This window comes from Brachyistius frenatus, unplaced genomic scaffold (assembly GCF_029030835.1).
Source record: "Brachyistius frenatus isolate BFR_SWC_R1_liver_20210118 unplaced genomic scaffold, ASM2903083v1 Contig_43, whole genome shotgun sequence".
Taxonomy (NCBI): domain Eukaryota; kingdom Metazoa; phylum Chordata; class Actinopteri; family Embiotocidae; genus Brachyistius; species Brachyistius frenatus.
In genome coordinates, this window is record NW_027210642.1 from 2412501 (window position 1) to 2429907 (window position 17407).

Consider the following 17407-nt stretch of genomic DNA (forward strand, 5'->3'; position numbering starts at 1 on the left):
AGCATTTCTGTTGACCTTCAAGTTCCCAATCAGCGCAGAAGAAAAATGGAAATGGTGTGTTCTGAGTCCTCATTTCCTGTGAATCGCTGAAATTGTGTTGTGAGTCTCCTCACAGGGGTTACTGAATCACTGCCATTTTTACCTGCTATCCTCCAGCCGTGCTTCACTTTCTTTATGACTTTTCCTTGGTCTCCTAATATCACTCTCAGTTTTTCCTCTTTTTTCTCTTTCTCTCCGTTTCCTGTAGACGATGTCCCACCTTATTTTAAGATGGAACCTCCTCAGACCCAGGTTCACCTGGAGGGAAACCGCCTGGTCCTGACCTGCATGGCTGAGGGCAGCTGGCCCCTGGAATTCAAATGGATCTACAACGGCTCAGAGCTCACACGTTTCTCCTTGGAGTACAGGTAAGGGAGGCAACCTTGCCTGCCAGAGCTGATTCTATTATCATTTTTTTATTCATCCACTATAATTATCTTACTACATGAGGACATTTTAGCAGCATTTAATTGTAACTAATAGCACAATTGCTCATTTTTATTCATATTCCAGACTCATTTATATGGATATATTCAGGGCTGATTTGGCTCCATATCTCCCTTGAAACACATCTTGTGTTCAGGGTATTGTCAAATTTATTCCGATTTGTATCTCACACTGTATTCAACATTCAGAGATGGTGTGAGTAGACAACTCTTATTTTCTCTCCTCTCTTGCTGTTTGTTGAAACTATCATTTCCTGCAATACAATCACACAATACGTATTTTCCATCAACTTGTACAGTGTGGGTGGGCTACTTTGCTCTGTGAGGAATAAGATGCTGTTTTACCGACTGACGGCCGGTTCCTCTGGACCTACTATGTTACATATTTAAGCATCCAAACAGCACACTTAAGTATTCTACCAGCACAGAGTGTGGCTAGACAAACCCTCAGCCTCAGTGCTAACAAGGCCTCTGTGTGCAGATGCGTGTATGCATTAGTGTGCCCATTTATGTACAGCATGTTTCAGTCCCAGGCTGCCTGCATGCACGTTCACGGGTCACAGTTGCAGTCCACAGAGAAAGTCACTTTCTATCCAATTGTAGCTCTGTTTTCTGCACTCGACTCACAGTCTGACTAGACTCATAGACATGAACAGATACTCTCAGGTGGCATTGTCTGATTGCTATCACTGAACACCCCCCCCTCTTTCTATCACTCTCCCCCTCATCGGCTTCTTCTTCTTTTTCTTTTTCTTTTTCTTTTTCTTTTTCTTTATTTTCTTCTTCTTCTTCTTCTTCTTCTTCTTCTTCTTCTTCTTCTTCTTCTTCTTCTTCTTCTTCTTCTTCTTCTTCTTCTTCTTCTTCTTCTTCTTCTTCTTCTTCTTCTTCTTCTTCTTCTTCTTCTTCTTCTTCTCCTTCTTCTCCCCCCCCCACTGTCTTTCCTCAGCATTGGCTGGCTGCGCTCTCACGTGGCTTAGTCTCTGAGTCTGCCATGCAGGCCAGCCCTCTGCTTGTTATTCTTCGCCAGCCCTGATCAAAGAGGAGAACTGGAATCCATTTAATCAGACCACTCCTCCCCACCTCCCTACCCCCGAAATTGCAGTGCAGGGGGAACCCAGCTGGGGTGGACGCCACAGTCCTAAATGGCTATTGAAAACCAATTAAAGAAGACTAAGATCTTGGGTTATCTAGCTAGCATTTAACACACGCCATTTAACATGAATGCACATCTGGGGAGAGACAGAACTGTGGCTGTCAAGAACATGTGATTGCTGCTTGTATGTTTTTATTTAAATGACTGAAGATACAGGATAACGGTGGGGATTTGTGTGCGTCCTCTGCAATCTCGGTGTTAAAATTAGTCTTTTTAATTTACTCTCCACTGTCCAACATTACATTAGCACAAAATCACACATCAGGGGTGCTCCGTTATATACCGTATTTAGAACATTTATTTCTTAAGCTAAGTGAAATGCCATTTCAGATGTGTTTCAGGAGCCCAGTGAAACATCTCAATTAATTTAGCATCTTGAGTGGGGGTGATAAAAGCGCCAAGATGACAAATGTCACTGTCTGTCATGCTGATGATGACTAATTGTACTTGTGTGTGCCCATTAGGTACCTGATCCCCTCGCTGGTCCGATTGCACGCCGGCCACTACCGCTGCATTGTGAGAAACCGAGTGGGCGCTATAATGCAGTGCAGCACTGAGGTGCAGGTTGCCTGTAAGTGCAGATTTCTTTCCAGTGCATCCGGAGTTCTGGCAGATTAAGGGCAGGAAACTGTTTTTGTGAAAGGCTTGTCATGCACAGTATGCGGATGAGTCACTCTGATTAAATGAGCTTAGCTTTTGAAAAAGGTACATAACATTAGCGGCAAGAATGACAATTCTTTATTTTCATCCTGTTTGTTGGCACGTATTTCTAACATTCTAGTGTCCATTTTTTTCTTCTTTTTTTTTTTTCTCCCTCTTTCACTCCCTTTTTATGTTTGCTAGATATGGGTGGTTTTGTTGAGGGGGAGAGGTCTCAAACCGTATCCCAGGGCGAGGGTGCTCTCATCCATGCACCACGGATACACAGCTTCCCCAGACCCCAGATCACCTGGTTCAGAGATGGGCGTAAGATTCCCTCCAGCAGCCGGATGTAAGTCTCGACTCACCCCAGACTGGTTTCATTGGTTTGAGCGAAAAAAGCGTGTGACTCGTGTGCTTCCGTGCTTGTCTGAGCAAGTATTCTCATCTATGAGTTGTTGGTGAATGCTGAGCTGCTGAAGCAGAATATTTTTTCACTTCAGAGGAATCTAACAAGTTCAATACTGCTCAGATTTTTTTTTTTCCAATCCCCCCACACACCATGAGTGAAGTTGAGCAGAATAGTTGATGAACGAATGTTGGCGCATGCCTTGTGTTCATCATTGAATCAACTCTCGGTGATAAAGCGGGTTATTATATCGTCCCTATTGAATTTGCAGACGGAATGATTGAAGGGTAGAGTTAGAGCAGGCAGCAGGGGAACCAATTAGACAAAATGCCTCAATTGATGATATGTTTGACTGACAGTGCTTACCTCTGGTTGGAATTATGACTGGGAGGGTGTGTGTGTGTGTGTGTGTGTGTGTGTGTGTGTGTGTGTGTGTGTGTGTGTGTGTGTGTGTGCATATGTGCATGGTAGGAATCAATGTGAGGCCACATATACGTTCATTGGGAGTTCACGGTGACTGTATGTCTGCATGTGCTGTGCTCCAAGTGTGAGCTTGTGTGTGTTTGTTGGATTCATGTCTGTTCAGATATGCAATTTTCCTGGAGAGACATTGTGAAGGAAATCACCTGAGATTAATTTTGACATCTAGACAAATAGAGGTAGGCAGTCCACTCCTCTGAAACCACCTCCTCATGTGTTATTCAGCAGCTCTACCATGTCAGAGCTGGCATGAAGACTTTTACCCCGAGTTGTATGTTCCTGCTTGAAAAATATATTGGGGCATGTATCCTCTGCCTGCAGGACTCAACAAAAACATAGTACTAAGGGATATGGTAAGAAAAATCTCAGCCCTTTCCATGAATGTTCAACCAGTTCCAGAGCTGGTTAATATGCAGCCGAATTTGATCAAAAGCAAAGAAGTGAAACTTTGTTCTGTGACAGGACACTCTGCATTTACCGCTTGTTTGCTCGCTTTGTGTCAGGCCACATTGATATTCACAGGTGTGTGTATATTGGTGTTTGTGCATTTGGGTAAGTGTCTGTTGACTCCATAAGAACCACGGTCCTCTAATTGTCCAGTAGTGTGTCTATTTATCCTACCAGCATCAGTCAGATGCTGGCAGATACGAAGCGCCTAATCTGGCCGTGCGCTTAGCGTCAGCTCTCATTTAATGGGCCCATCACAAATGTCTTAGACCGTCAGCTTAACCAACATTCAGTCACTCCAGAGGCTGCAGGGCCACCGCGGTCACAGAAAGGATTGTAAAAGGATAGCTTTAAATTTTGCCAGCCAATTTCTACTACATTGAATGGTTCAGTTTTGACATGTGTTCATTTATTTTGTTTTTCTCTGTGCAGCTTGTCACAATAACTCTAAACGCAATTAATGAGACAAATCAAAAATCCATTTTAAATGCAAATGACACTCCACAGATAAGCCAAGTTAACATAATAACAATACACTAGAGTCTATGATAGTGAGTCTGAAATGGTTCGAATTACTTAGATACTATCTATTATTTAAAAATGCCTTCTCATTTGGTACCAAATTGAAATGCCTGGACTACATCCACACTAACACATTTTTATTTTACAATGCAAAATGTTTGCTATGTTTATGCCGGAGGAAATCTCAACAGCGTCAGGCAGCCACAGTGCTTACCATACGTAGGCTCCATGGTTTTACCTGGGTAGCCTGCTCATGTAGATATAAATATATAAATCTTATGCTAGAACACCTTATTTTACAATTATTACATTATTTTTTTGCAACATATCTGTCAGAGTTACATGCACTATAGTAACTGGAGGCTTCTCTGTGTGCAACTGGTTAGCTAGCATCTATTAAACTTAGCCTATATATGGTGTGTTTAGGGGCCGTCGGTAAATTGCAGCTACAAAACAAAAACTGGGTTGGACGCTTCCCCTCTAACATGCATGAAAACTGCTGTTGTATTGTCATGTTTTTCATTTTCTCTTTGTTTAAATGGATTTCATGCAATTGTGTTCGCAAAAAAATATCTTTCAGGATCCAGTATTGAAGTCAAAGTATTGGTACCAGTATCGAACATTTTTTAACAAAAGCCAGCCCAGGTGTTTTAAGACATATAGCTGTGTTTATTGCCAGGCTTTAAAGATGAACTCTGACAATGACTTGCATATTACTAATGCATTTCAAATATGCAAACATCGAAGTTTATCTTTTGCACCGAGCTGTCATAGGGCCAATTTGTTTATCTTAAGACAAATGGCAAACTGAGCAAATGCTTCCTTGAACAAAACTCAGAATGACCTGCTGTATATTTGTGCCGAAACCACCCAGTTTATACAGCAATTAAAAAGACAGTTTATTTTGTACTCAACAGCTGCTCAAAAAGTATCAGATAGAAAAGAGAAATTGGGCACTATTCCTTTAAGACACTGCGCTACATGGTAGATGGAAGTGCTCATAAAACATTGTCTTTGTGTGCTTCTTTTTAGACATAATTTATGTATATGTGTGTCAGTTATACACTCCAGATTTATTGACTGTGAGAAACAACTACTCACTGGTTTAATGATTTGAGGATGCCTATGTGCTTGTTAGTGTGTGTATGGGTGCATGGTTTGGTGTGTGTTTGGGTACAATTTTTGGAATGCACACCAGTTGACGGGGGATGTCTATTTAATTAGATACCAAATTGGTAAACCTAATTCAGTTTAGCTGCATTCAACACTACCTGAAGCTGTTTGCATCTTTCTCTGGGTAAGACTGAGGTTAAGTAAGTTTTACAGGAATTAATGCACATTAATTTGGTGTGCTTTCAAATATGCTAAACTAATGAGTGTGTGTTTGTGTGCAGTGCCATCACGCTGGACAACACGCTGGTCATCCTGTCCACAGTGGCCCCTGATGCAGGACGTTACTATGCCCAGGCGGTCAATGACAAGAATGGGGAGAACAAAACCAGTCAGCCAGTCACTCTCACAGTTGAGAGTAAGTGCTCGTGAAAACACACACATACCCACACAGGAGTACATGCATACACACCCATTTAAGCAGCAGACTTCCTCATCCATACAATGAAAAACATCAGCAGATTGTTTGTGTCATCGGGTGATTGTATTAACAGATTGTTGCAGTTGTACTATCAGGTGAACACTTTCATTCAACACAACAGATGCCCAACAGGTGACTCAAAGAAAGACAATAGAAACAGAGATAGCGCCCTCTATTGGCAGGCCCTTTCATGATGTCACTGAGTCGTCTTCTCTCTGTCCGGCAGACATAATCTTACCCATTACCTGCACCACAGTCGTTTTCCTCTTGTTCCTCAGTCCTCCTCTAACCTCTGGCTTGAGTCGTGAATTACGGTCATAGGATGTGTTTTAGGTTTTAGAGCTCCAGCAGCTCCGGCAGCACCTGGCTGGATGTACTGCCCCATAAAGTGGACCTTCAGTTTAATTGCTGCACACAAAAAACAGATTTATGAAAATGACACTGAGAAAACGGGAATGATTAAACATGCACACACCCGCACAAACACGCTCATCAGATCAGAAGGTCGGACTCACTTATAAAACGAACATGTTCACAACTTCAAATAAAGTTTGGCATTGGGCTGTGCAAGCATGGCTACAAGTCATATCATTAGAGTTCAGCTGAACCTGATGCGTCCCTATCCTTCCACATACTGTCATCTTCTTTCATCTAAACAAAGTCACACAAATTTTTCCACCTACTCTTACTTACTTTCATCTAAACAAATCTTAAGTTCATCACTGTTTACCTCAACCAGACAATTAAAGAAGGCACTAACTGTGTGTTTTGGCTTTCTGGTTCTAAAGACAATATTTATAAGAATATTTGATCCCACACATCCTACAACCTTTTACATGTGGAACTGCACAGTTTTAATAAAGACTACCTGCCGGCTCAAGCATCTGCCCCTCACATCTTCAATGCAGTGTTTGCAATTCAGTGCTCAGCACGCATGACACAGCAATCTGTGGAGGCCAGATATCACTGAATATCACTGAATCTGACCTTGCAGATCACACAATTGCATTTTGTATCTGAAAGTCAGTAAGGTTTCTACAGCTGTATTTGTTCATTTTAGCAATTCCCTAGAAAAAAGTTTAAAAAAAAATATGTAGCCGAGGCAGCATCTTGTTTCTAAGGGAGCATACAAATGAGACAGGGCTGAGTGTAATAGTAAAAGCAAATAGATATTTGCAAATGCTCCATGTTTTGTAAATTTCTTTTGGATTGGAAAATTCACTGCGTTTGACTTGGGTTGACAACCGCTTTTGGACACAGATGTAGACAATACGGTGACATTAGTAGCAAGAATTTGCAATGCAGGTCACCACCTTGTTTACTTTCCATTTAATTAGACGATGACACACTTGAGGTACTCTCAACACTGGAAGTTTATGAACTGCAATACATTCATTATTGTCTGCCAAAGAACAAATCATGTCATTTGGAAAATGATGTGTGCTCTGTGATAAATCAAAGGGATTCCCACTTTTTGTTTTGTTATTGGCAAATGGGGAGCACCTTTTCTGACACCAATTACAGCATTTAACTCAATATAACAAACCTAATCAGTTTGTACATTCACAAGATCTGTAAAACATTTGATAAACTTTAAATAGATACTTAAGTGTAGTAGACACTCTATGTAACCCTCTTTGCATTCAAGTTTGCTCAGATACTCTAAAGGAAGGGACCAATCACATTAAAGTAGTTCTAACAATGCTAGCAGTGGTTGAGTTTTGGCACACAACATACTGTATATGGTGGTGATTGAAGATTGATTAAAGGCTTCTCCACTAGTTTCAAAATTACCCTGAGGTCTACGCCCATTAGGGTGCAACAACTGGAAACCATCTTCAATGGAGCGAGGCTACAAACTATTCACACAGTCTTATATGGGTCTTAAAATAAGGCCACACAAGATCAGCAATATTTTTATTCTAGCTTCAACATGACTGTATCAAAAGCTCTAATCAATAAATCATCCATGAATTATATATAGGCATATACTGCAACCAAGTGGTGATCTTGTCAGAAGTTTTCTTTGTAGAAGATTAATGTAAGTGGTATTTGAGTTTTTCTCTTTCCATCAGTTATTGCTTTTTCTTCTTCTCCTCGCTCCACGATTACTCTTCCACTAAAACCTACGCCCATCAAACTCTCTGCAAAATCTCACTCTTTAATTAGGATCAGAAATTACATAGATCAGCCAAATTCTGTAATCTTCCATTTTAGCCAATAACTTCTGACCCAAGTGATTTTGATTCGTCCTCATAAATCCCCTGGACTAAGGCAAATCATTGCAATGTTTCATTTCTTCATTTTCAACTTTCTTAATCTTATGATGACATGACAGAAAGCTGTTCTACATAGATTGATTGGTGTTCACTCTTCTGATCAATGGTGATGTCAAAAATACCCTCAAGATGTACCTCAATAATGGGATGATTTATTGGAGAATTATTGACCTTTCAGTCAGCTGCAGTGTCACAAAAGTAATCTATTTACTTGTCAATCCATGGATAAATTGTCTGCTTCTATTTAGGGTGATACAAATAAGTGCAGATTTTCATATTGATCTTTGTCTCTGACCAGATTTTTCTCTTCCCAATTTCAGTTTTTTGTCTACTAAACATCATAACAATAAATGTTAGGTTCGCTTACTTTATACACTCGATGCTGCCATAAGGGATTATCATCAAACCAAATTTCAGTTTGTGTTTAGGTGCTTTGGGTTTAATTCAAATGTTTTAATTTTGAGAATGCACTCTGAAAATGTGCCAGCAAAATGTCAGCAGTATGTAAATGTTATTTTGTTTGTCTTCTCTTCCATGCTCTGTGTTGGAAACTGCCCAACTACTAGTCAATAATCTTTGTAGGTCAGCAAAAAGCACCACTTTTCAATAGTTGGCATTTTACATTCCGTGATTTATGAAAACATAGCTTACTCTGGATGTTTGTACTGAAGGCCATGATTTACATTTGATTTACATAAAGAAGAATATATATACCCCCAAAAAAAATTACAAATATTTTTTCAGCAACTTATTTGCTGTATTGACCTAATGAGCTGGAGACTTGAATGCAGCAATCAAATGGGGAGCCGAACCAAAGAGCAGCAATAACCCACAGAGGGTCTGCTCCTACATTTGGCTGCTGTTTGTAGAGGAAGCTTTGTTACAACACTGTTTAGATGAAGGGGTGAGACTTCCAATGAGGTGGCACAGAATAACAATAATAATCACAAAATACTTGATTAGGGGCATGATTAACCTGAGGAAGCCCTGAAAATGGAATCAAATGGCCCCCACAAACACACAAGCACATGCAACACACTGTAAATGTGCAATCAGTCAAACACATACAAGTTCACAGGCCCATACCCGTACTCCGGGGATGTGGGGGAAAATGAGATCAGATTCAGAGAGAGATCACTGATTGAGGGCAGGGAATCGATGGTTGGCTGGAGGCTCCGTGAAACCTGTGAGTGATGGTGCTGCATTTAATCGCCTTTTGTGTTTGTCTCAATTATGTTACATAATGGCTTCTAACACCTGGGCTAACACCATGCTCAGGAAAATGCTGTGTGCACTAGAAAAGGGATCTAAAGTAAAGACAGGGGTGTTTTAATAGTTGGGTGATGCATGCTGGCTACCTGCTGGTGATAGTGACAGATTGTCAGTCTCCATGTAAGGATCTAGTCATGCTCAGTTGGCTGTATCAGGCAGACGCACCAGCTTAATCTCAGGGATTTATTTCACTTTTTTGCACCTCTGTGTGTGCGTGATAGATGTGGGAGGACCCGCGGACCCCATTGCCCCCTCCATCATCGTCCCCCCAAAGAACACCAGTGTAACGGTGGGGAGAAATGAAGCTATCGTGGAGTGTGTTGCCAATGCAAGGTAAATGATCACAGAGACACGTCGATACGGAGGAAAAGACATGCAAATACACACAGGCAGACTTGCACACACATTATCAAAACACCTCCACCTTCTCTGAACTCCACATTGATATTTTGTGATTTAAATGAATCTTGAAATCTTTTGTTTGAACATGACAGAAAAGTGTTTTGCACAGCTCTCATTTTGTACCTCTCCTCCATTCTTCCCTTTGATTCAAGGCTTCACTCTGTTCTCCCTATCTCGCACGATCCCAGTCCTGAATTCTGACTATTATCTCCAATTCAAAGCCTTAATCAGAATGACAGATGTATCCCATTGCTCCCTCAATGCTCTGTAACCTTGAAACAGAATATAAATCTGTATTAAAAAACCCACTCTCCCTCTCTTGCTCTCTCTTTCTTCTTTTCATTTTTTTTCTCTTCCAGACCCCTTGTCAAAATGAGTATTACTTGGAGGAAAGACGGGGTAGTGGTCAATACGGGGATCCGCGATTTTGGCCGTAGACTGGTCATCAGTTTGCCCGCAGTCAGTGATAGTGGCTACTACGAGTGTGAGGCGTCGCTCCGCAGCAGCAGCGTCCCCTCAGTCACTGCCGGGGCCTACCTGCACGTTCTTGGTAAATAACTCGCAGCTTTAATTTAAATGTTGCACAGAGCAGCCAGCTGAGCGTAAATTACCCAAATATTGCCTTTGCATGCTAACCCTCACGTAGAGGGAATTTTCAGAGAAAATGTGTTGCCATTTTATATTTCAGTAATTGCACTGATGTTGTTATCTAAAGTGGTGCAAATGCTCATTCCCCACAGAAGGGTCAAGATAAAAAGCACTGATGATTTTTGGGTTGTTTTTAAAAGGCTCTAATGGGGCAATGGTTTATGCTTTTTTCCTTCTTCAAAACAGAATATCCTCTGTTTGTAAAAGAGCCACCGAGTCACATCAGTGCAGAAATGGAGAAAGTGGTGGATATCCCCTGTCAGGCAAGAGGTTAGTGGTGTTTGTTTTTCTCTGAGCAGCCTCATGTGTGAAAGAGCGAGACAACATGGAAGAAAAAAAAAGAATTAACCAGAGGGGCACAGTAACAAGGGAAAATAAATAAATCCTCTCCTCCCTCTGCAGGCACACCGCAGCCAGACATAGTGTGGTATAAAGATGCGGTGCCCATCAGCCCGGTGAAGATCCCCAGGTACAGGGTGTTGGTAGGAGGCAGTCTACAGATCAACGGTCTCCTGCCAGATGACACAGGGATGTTTCAGTGCTTTGCCCGCAATCTTGCAGGAGAGATCCAGACAAACACCTACCTAGCTGTTACTAGTATGTCCCCTTAAATATTTTCAAAGCGATCCGCATGTCTGCTTCTTAAATCTGCTTGTCTTCACCCCTCTCTGTTCCCTCCTTTTTTTTTCATTTTTATTCTTAAATCCGCCCCTCTGTTCTCGTTTCTAATCCTCTTTTGTCCCTCTCTCTATCTTCCCTCCTACACCTATCTATCTATATATCTCTTTGCAGTGACACATTTGTCACCTTGGATGCTCAGGCAATTATTGGCTATTTTTGAATCAGAGAAGATCTGCAGAAGCAGAGAGATGGAGGTGTCAGATTTTCAGAGCTGTCCCTGAGAATGAGACCTGACAGTTGCCCCTTTTGCCAAGTCTATTAAGCTCGCAGCTGCTGCCCGCCTTATTAGGGAAAAAGCTGTTTATGTCTCTCATTATCACCTCTGTCTGACCCGATTTTGTTTCTGTGTGTGTGTGTGTGTGTGTGTGTGTGTGTGTGTGTGTGTGTGTGTGTGTGTGTGTGTGTGTGTGTGTGTGTGTGTGTGTGTGTGTGTGTGTGTGTGTGTGTGTGTGTGACCCCTTCCCGCTCAGGTATCGCTCCCAACATCACCGCTGGCCCCACTGACAGCGCAGTGATTGATAGCATGTCAGTCATTCTGCATTGTGAGACGTCAGGAGCCCCACGACCAGCCATCACCTGGCAGAAAGGTGCGTGGGCTAACAGCATGAGGTTCTGGAGGCGGAAGGGGTTATTGAGCTGCATTTTGACTTGTCAAAGTTCAACTCGAGCTATGGAGAAGATTCAGATCAAAATTTTCTCCAAACAAGCTTTATGTCTTTACTTTTGCTGCACTGCTTTCCATTCTGTTTGTTTTTCCTGACATTTCTCCAATACCCTAATCTCACTTGTACCCCCCCTCCCCCCAACCCCCTCCATTTTCTATCCCACACTATCAATCACTTCCGCCTTTCCCTACAGGCGAGCGTGTCTTGGCCAGTGGCTCGGTCCAGCTTCCCAGGTTCACCCTCCTGGAGTCGGGCAGCCTGCTAATTAGCCCCTCCCATCTGTCCGACGCTGGTACCTACACCTGCATGGCCAGTAACTCTAGGGGCATTGATGAGGCCTCAGCCGACCTAGTAGTGTGGGGTAAGCTACACAACACATAACATAAACCGGACACTCTATCCACATCATTCATATGTCTTGCGTCTTCTTCAAATCACGATTAATACATTTTCTACCTTGTGCAACACTTGTGTAAAGAGCTATAGACCTAAACTCTGGAAAACATGAAAAAATAAAGAGAAAAATCGTTTTTAATCCACCGTTTGTTTGGCTGTCGAAGCAGCGCGTAACTGATTCCCAGGGGTCATTGTCAAGATATTAACACTATAGTTTGAGGGCTTATACCGTTACTCATTTTTTGTGAATAAATTCACATTTCCCGTCCTTGAAAGGGACGCAAAGTACTCCACCCACTGAAAAACACTGCATGGTTTACCCTGTGTCAGAGAGATATTGAGTGAAAGATGAGATCAAGTCCAGGAAGCTCTGTTCAATCCATTGTTCAAATAGCTTTTCTGAATAGCAGCCTGTGGATGTTTTCACAGCACGGACCCGCATCACTAAACCGCCACAAGACCAGAGTGTCATCAAAGGGACCAAGGCTGTTATGAATTGTGGTGTGACCCACGATCCCAGCGTCACTGTGAGGTAATCCGGTGCTGTTTTCACCACTTTTCAATCACATAAAATTGAAGTAAACGTGTGACAGTACATACTGTAATGTTTTTTGTAAGTATTTCTTAATTCAACACCAGTATGGAAAAAAAAAATCTTGGTTATCAGTGTTGTACATAATTAGTTTATGAAATCTGAAAGAGATCTTGCAATGTTTATCCACCCTTAGAAGACCTCCTATGGGAAGGTTCTGAAACTCTAAGAGTCAGATTGAGGAATTAGTCCATCGCTTTCCCTCACTCTTCAGACATTCTTGAGCATGATAGAGTGTGTGTACACGCATCTGTCTCAGAGGGAGTGAAATGATGTCTATGGAGCCCAGTGATTAGAGAGCCTGTCACCTGTGGGCCTCCGACATTGATCAGATTGTGGGGTAAACAGATGAATATGTAAACAGAGTAATAACTTCAGACAGCGCCTTTAATTAAACGCAACACAGAGGAGATTAGCTGGAGAGCCCAAATAGTCGCAATTAATCACAGGAGCTTCAAGTATGCGCACGCTTATGTGCATGAGATGGGAGTGTCCATATATGCGAGCGGGTATTTCGTGGAGTGAAATGCATTGAGGATGAGTTCTGTGCTGTGTGTGACAGAGAGAGATGTTTTTCAGATTTAAATCACTTTGATATCAGCTTCACGAGGCTTTTCATCGGTGTCAGCACCTTCTGTGTTTGCTGTATGAACTGACACAAGGCAAACAAATTTACTGTCACAACACTCTGAAGTAAGGAGTGTCAGAGTGCGATTGTGCGTGCGCCCTGGTGTATGCGTGTAACACAATTTGTATGCTCACGCACATTACCTCCAGGTACGTGTGGGAGAAGACCGGCTCTGTGATTGACGTGAACTCGTCACCGCGTCTGCGTCTGGATCCCGACGGGACCCTGCACATCTCCCAGACGTGGTCGGGCGACATTGGAACATACACCTGCAGGGTGACCTCAGTGGGTGGCAATGACTCTCGCAATGCTCACCTCCGAGTCAGGTCTGCATATTTGTCTCTCCCATCTTATCTTACTGTCTGTATTTTTTTCCCCCTCTTATTTATGCCTGACCAGGACATGATGGATGGATGTTTTCTCCGCCGTTGTGGTTTATCACTGCTCTCCTCTCGAATCCATCAACACCCTCTAATATTTACAATGCAAGGCTTCTCAGTTCTGTTTAATTCTGTTATTTGCTGCCCTTCTTGTCTATTTCGATTTATCCCTTGTTACTGCTCTAAAACACCCATATGCACATGCAGGCAGCTGCCCCATGCTCCAGAAAATCCAATAGCAGTTCTGAGTACTACAGAGAAGAGGGCCATCAACCTAACATGGGCCCAAGCCTTTGATGGCAACAGCCCTCTGATCCGCTACATCCTGGAGGTCTCGGAAAACAGTGAGTTTTTCAGTGTTTCCAATCACCTCAGTGCCAGTATCACTATTACAGGTGGACCGTCATGCATTCTTAGTAGTAATTGAAAAGGCAATATTGCTACTTTACACTCCAGGAAAGCACTAATTTGCCACCCCTCCGATTATATTACATTTCCATTGTGTCCCTAAAATTGGCAGTTGCATCCTCTCGTACCTTTTGCAATCAGTGTACCTCGATTGCCTCACCTGTGTACTTCATTACGAATGATCAGGGGAACCAAATTGCGTCGATGTCCATTGCTCTTATCTTTCCTTCGCTTGATAAAATCAAAGAAGTGGGAATTTTTTCACCCTCAGAGAGTACATTTTTCAACCATTTCTCATCTAAGCTTGGGCTAACTGAGAAGATGACAACTCATTAAAAGAAAAATGAATCTGAGGATGCAGATGGGATCTGGGTTTTGGATAATTGAATTGCAATCTGATATTTAGAGGGAGTGTATACAAAATGAATTACTTGTTTTTTATCAGTTGCTGCAATATTATTACTGAAAATGAAACAATGGTGTGCAATAATAGTGAGAAACAACCATTCATTTAAATTTGTTTGCAAGCGCTGAAGAGATTTTTCTCTCGCTGAAGAGATGTTAATGCCCTCAGAAGGTCATTTACCGTAGCTGTAGCTATTGCTCACAGCTCCATCTGTATTTGCATTTTCTCTATCTCAGATGCGCCTTGGACAGTGCTGCTAGCCAACATTGAGCCAGAGTCCACCGGGGTTACTGTTGGTGGCCTCATCCCGGCGCGCTCATACCAGTTCCGCCTGTGTGCCGTCAACGACGTGGGCAGAGGCCAGTTCAGCAAAGAAACCGACCGGTGGGTGCTGTATACTTGGCTGTTCTGCATCTGCTGAATAATAAAACATACTGCTTGTAGTCTGTATAACTTAATGTGTAAACTGGCCAGGAGAAAATCATTGCACTTTGAGGGCTTTTACTGTTCTGGAAAGACTCGTTCTGTCCTCCCTCATGTTTGCAGTTCAATAGAAAATCCTGTGATTATTTCCTGTAAGTCCACTTTTTGGTCTTCACTCCTGTGGGAGTGAGTGAGCGATGAGCCGGCTTCGGGATGGGCCTTTTCAAGATAAAACTGTGAATGAGCTGAAATTGCACTTTGTGAAGACTTGATGGGTGCGCTGACCCAGCTTCATCTCTCTCCCTCCTATTAACTGCCTTTGCTGTACTTCATGAGTAAAATACAGAGAGCCTTGAAAGAAGCAGAGCTCAACACAGACTCCAGTCTCAAGTGAATTCTCTTGACTAGTAAGACGAAGCGGTCATAATCATACAGGCCCAGCCACACACACACACACACACACACACACACGCACGCACGCACACACACACACACACACACACACACACACACACACACACACACACACACACACACACACACACACACACACACACACACACACACACACACACACACACATTCTTAGCTCATCCACCTATACACACTACTGTCTGACTTTGTCTCCATCAACATAACTCTTCATTCTTCATACCTGCAGCAAGGAACTCCCTCCGACTGAAAGCCACCATTTCCCACCGCGCACCTTCTTTCACTGTACACTCATTGACGGAGCTGAATTCCTACATAAATGTGCCCAGACAAGAGTGCGCCACAGGAGGGGGACTGAGCATCAGAGAGTGCAGGGCTTTTCTGAGGCATCTCTCCAGCACACCTCTTTGATCCTAAACACTCTGCTTTATCTCCTCCAGAGCAGTGCTCTGGTGCACTGGGAAGAAATCAAGATGTCATCTTAAATTGACTTAAGGGAAAAGTCTGCCTGGATCTCTCTTTCTTGTTCTTTATATCTTTCTTTCACTCGTGCTGTCTCTCCATTGTGATGCTCCATTTTCACCACGGCCTCTTTGATCTTTTCTCATGCCACGGCAATACTGTTCCTCTGCGGACGGTATTATGGAGAAAATGTTTTGGACAAAGACACAGCCACACTTACTCCAACTTTCTTTATGGCATTCTAAAAAAAAAAAATACAAAAAGCAGGCTTTATTATGATTTGATGTCCATGATGAAATGGGATAGAAATATGTAGAAACCCATGATAATTAATGCATTGCTTTACTGTTTGTCTCTTCTTTACCTTTCTTTTCCCTTTTGCTTCCTTTCCTTCCTTCTTGCTGCAGTCTAACTCTCCCCGAAGAGCCTCCCAGCGCCCCCCCTCAGACAGTCATCGCAAGTGGCCGCACCAATCAGTCTATCATGATCCAATGGCAGCCACCCCCAGAGAGCCATCAGAATGGTCCACTCCAGGGCTACATCATCAGGTAAGAAGACCATGACAACCTGCCCAAATTTTTTCCCAAGGATGGGTATCTGTCTGGGACAGTGCCATTCAAATGTGATAATAATTGTTATGTCAGCTCCTTTTCTCCCTCTCCATTTCACTTCATTCTCGCTCACTGCTGCTGTAGAATAATTGGTGCCAATTAAATACCTTCCTGTCCATTCATCTGTTGTCACCTCTCTTTTTGTAACCATTTTATAAATGCTCTGCAAGGGTTTTGTGCCTCTACCACTCTCCCTCCCTCTCTTTTCAGAGAGTACATGTTCTAATACATTTATATTGTTGTCTGTCTGTGTCGTCCTTGCCTTTCTGTCTCTGCCTCCCTCTATCTATCAATTACTCCCTATGCTGCCAGGTACTGTCTGTCAGGGCTTCCGGTCGATTGTCAGATGAAAAACATCACCAACCAGGACCAGACCAGTCTCCTCCTGGAGGACCTCATCATCTGGACCAACTATGAGATGGAGGTGGCGGCCTACAACGGAGCAGGCAGGGGCACCTACAGCCACAAAGTCACAGAGTGGACTCTGCAAGGAGGTGAGAGTAACTCACAGGCTTTATATGATATACTGTACATTAATGGAAGCCATGCACAGGTTAACGACTGTTTACAGGCAGCAAGTTGTGAGTCTTAAAATTTCCTGTAAGTGTGAGAAGACTTTATTTGGTTTACAAATTCTGTTTAGCTTCATCAAGGTGATCCCTCGCCTGATGTTAAGCCTACAGCGTGAAACTGAAGACGTAGTTCTGTATTAATGATGAAATTGAGTTGTACAGCCGCGCTTTTACCACAGCACACTGCTTTTTTTTCATTTGCCAACATTAATATGGCAATCCACACACATCTTTAACAATCCAGCAGTTTTTCTATCTTCTGTATTAGTCAGAAGTCAGCAGTTAGCACAGAGCAGCAGCCAGGCTTTTACGTGACCATGAAAGTGCCATTTGCCTCTCGGCACTGCATATTTGCTTTTGTCCAATTTTATGTAGTTAATTTCTCAATAAATGCTGCAATACCACTGCACAAGTTATGTACAGA

General features: G+C 42.6%; 1 protein-coding gene across 2 annotated transcripts in view; it reads left to right on the top strand.

Annotated features, from left to right (window-relative positions):
- sdk2a (sidekick cell adhesion molecule 2a) overlaps positions 1–17407 on the top strand; it is an 81306-nt gene that overhangs the window by 43014 nt on the left and 20885 nt on the right. For both annotated transcript variants that reach the window (XM_069702920.1, XM_069702921.1), the window contains exons 2-17: positions 248–407; positions 2103–2209; positions 2482–2629; positions 5530–5663; positions 9499–9610; positions 10039–10229; positions 10514–10597; positions 10730–10924; positions 11479–11595; positions 11867–12034; positions 12499–12601; positions 13439–13615; positions 13877–14013; positions 14720–14867; positions 16208–16348; positions 16724–16905. In XM_069702920.1, the coding sequence (XP_069559021.1) occupies positions 248–407; positions 2103–2209; positions 2482–2629; positions 5530–5663; positions 9499–9610; positions 10039–10229; positions 10514–10597; positions 10730–10924; positions 11479–11595; positions 11867–12034; positions 12499–12601; positions 13439–13615; positions 13877–14013; positions 14720–14867; positions 16208–16348; positions 16724–16905 (2304 nt within the window). The remainder of the gene's footprint in view (positions 1–247; positions 408–2102; positions 2210–2481; positions 2630–5529; positions 5664–9498; positions 9611–10038; positions 10230–10513; positions 10598–10729; positions 10925–11478; positions 11596–11866; positions 12035–12498; positions 12602–13438; positions 13616–13876; positions 14014–14719; positions 14868–16207; positions 16349–16723; positions 16906–17407) is intronic.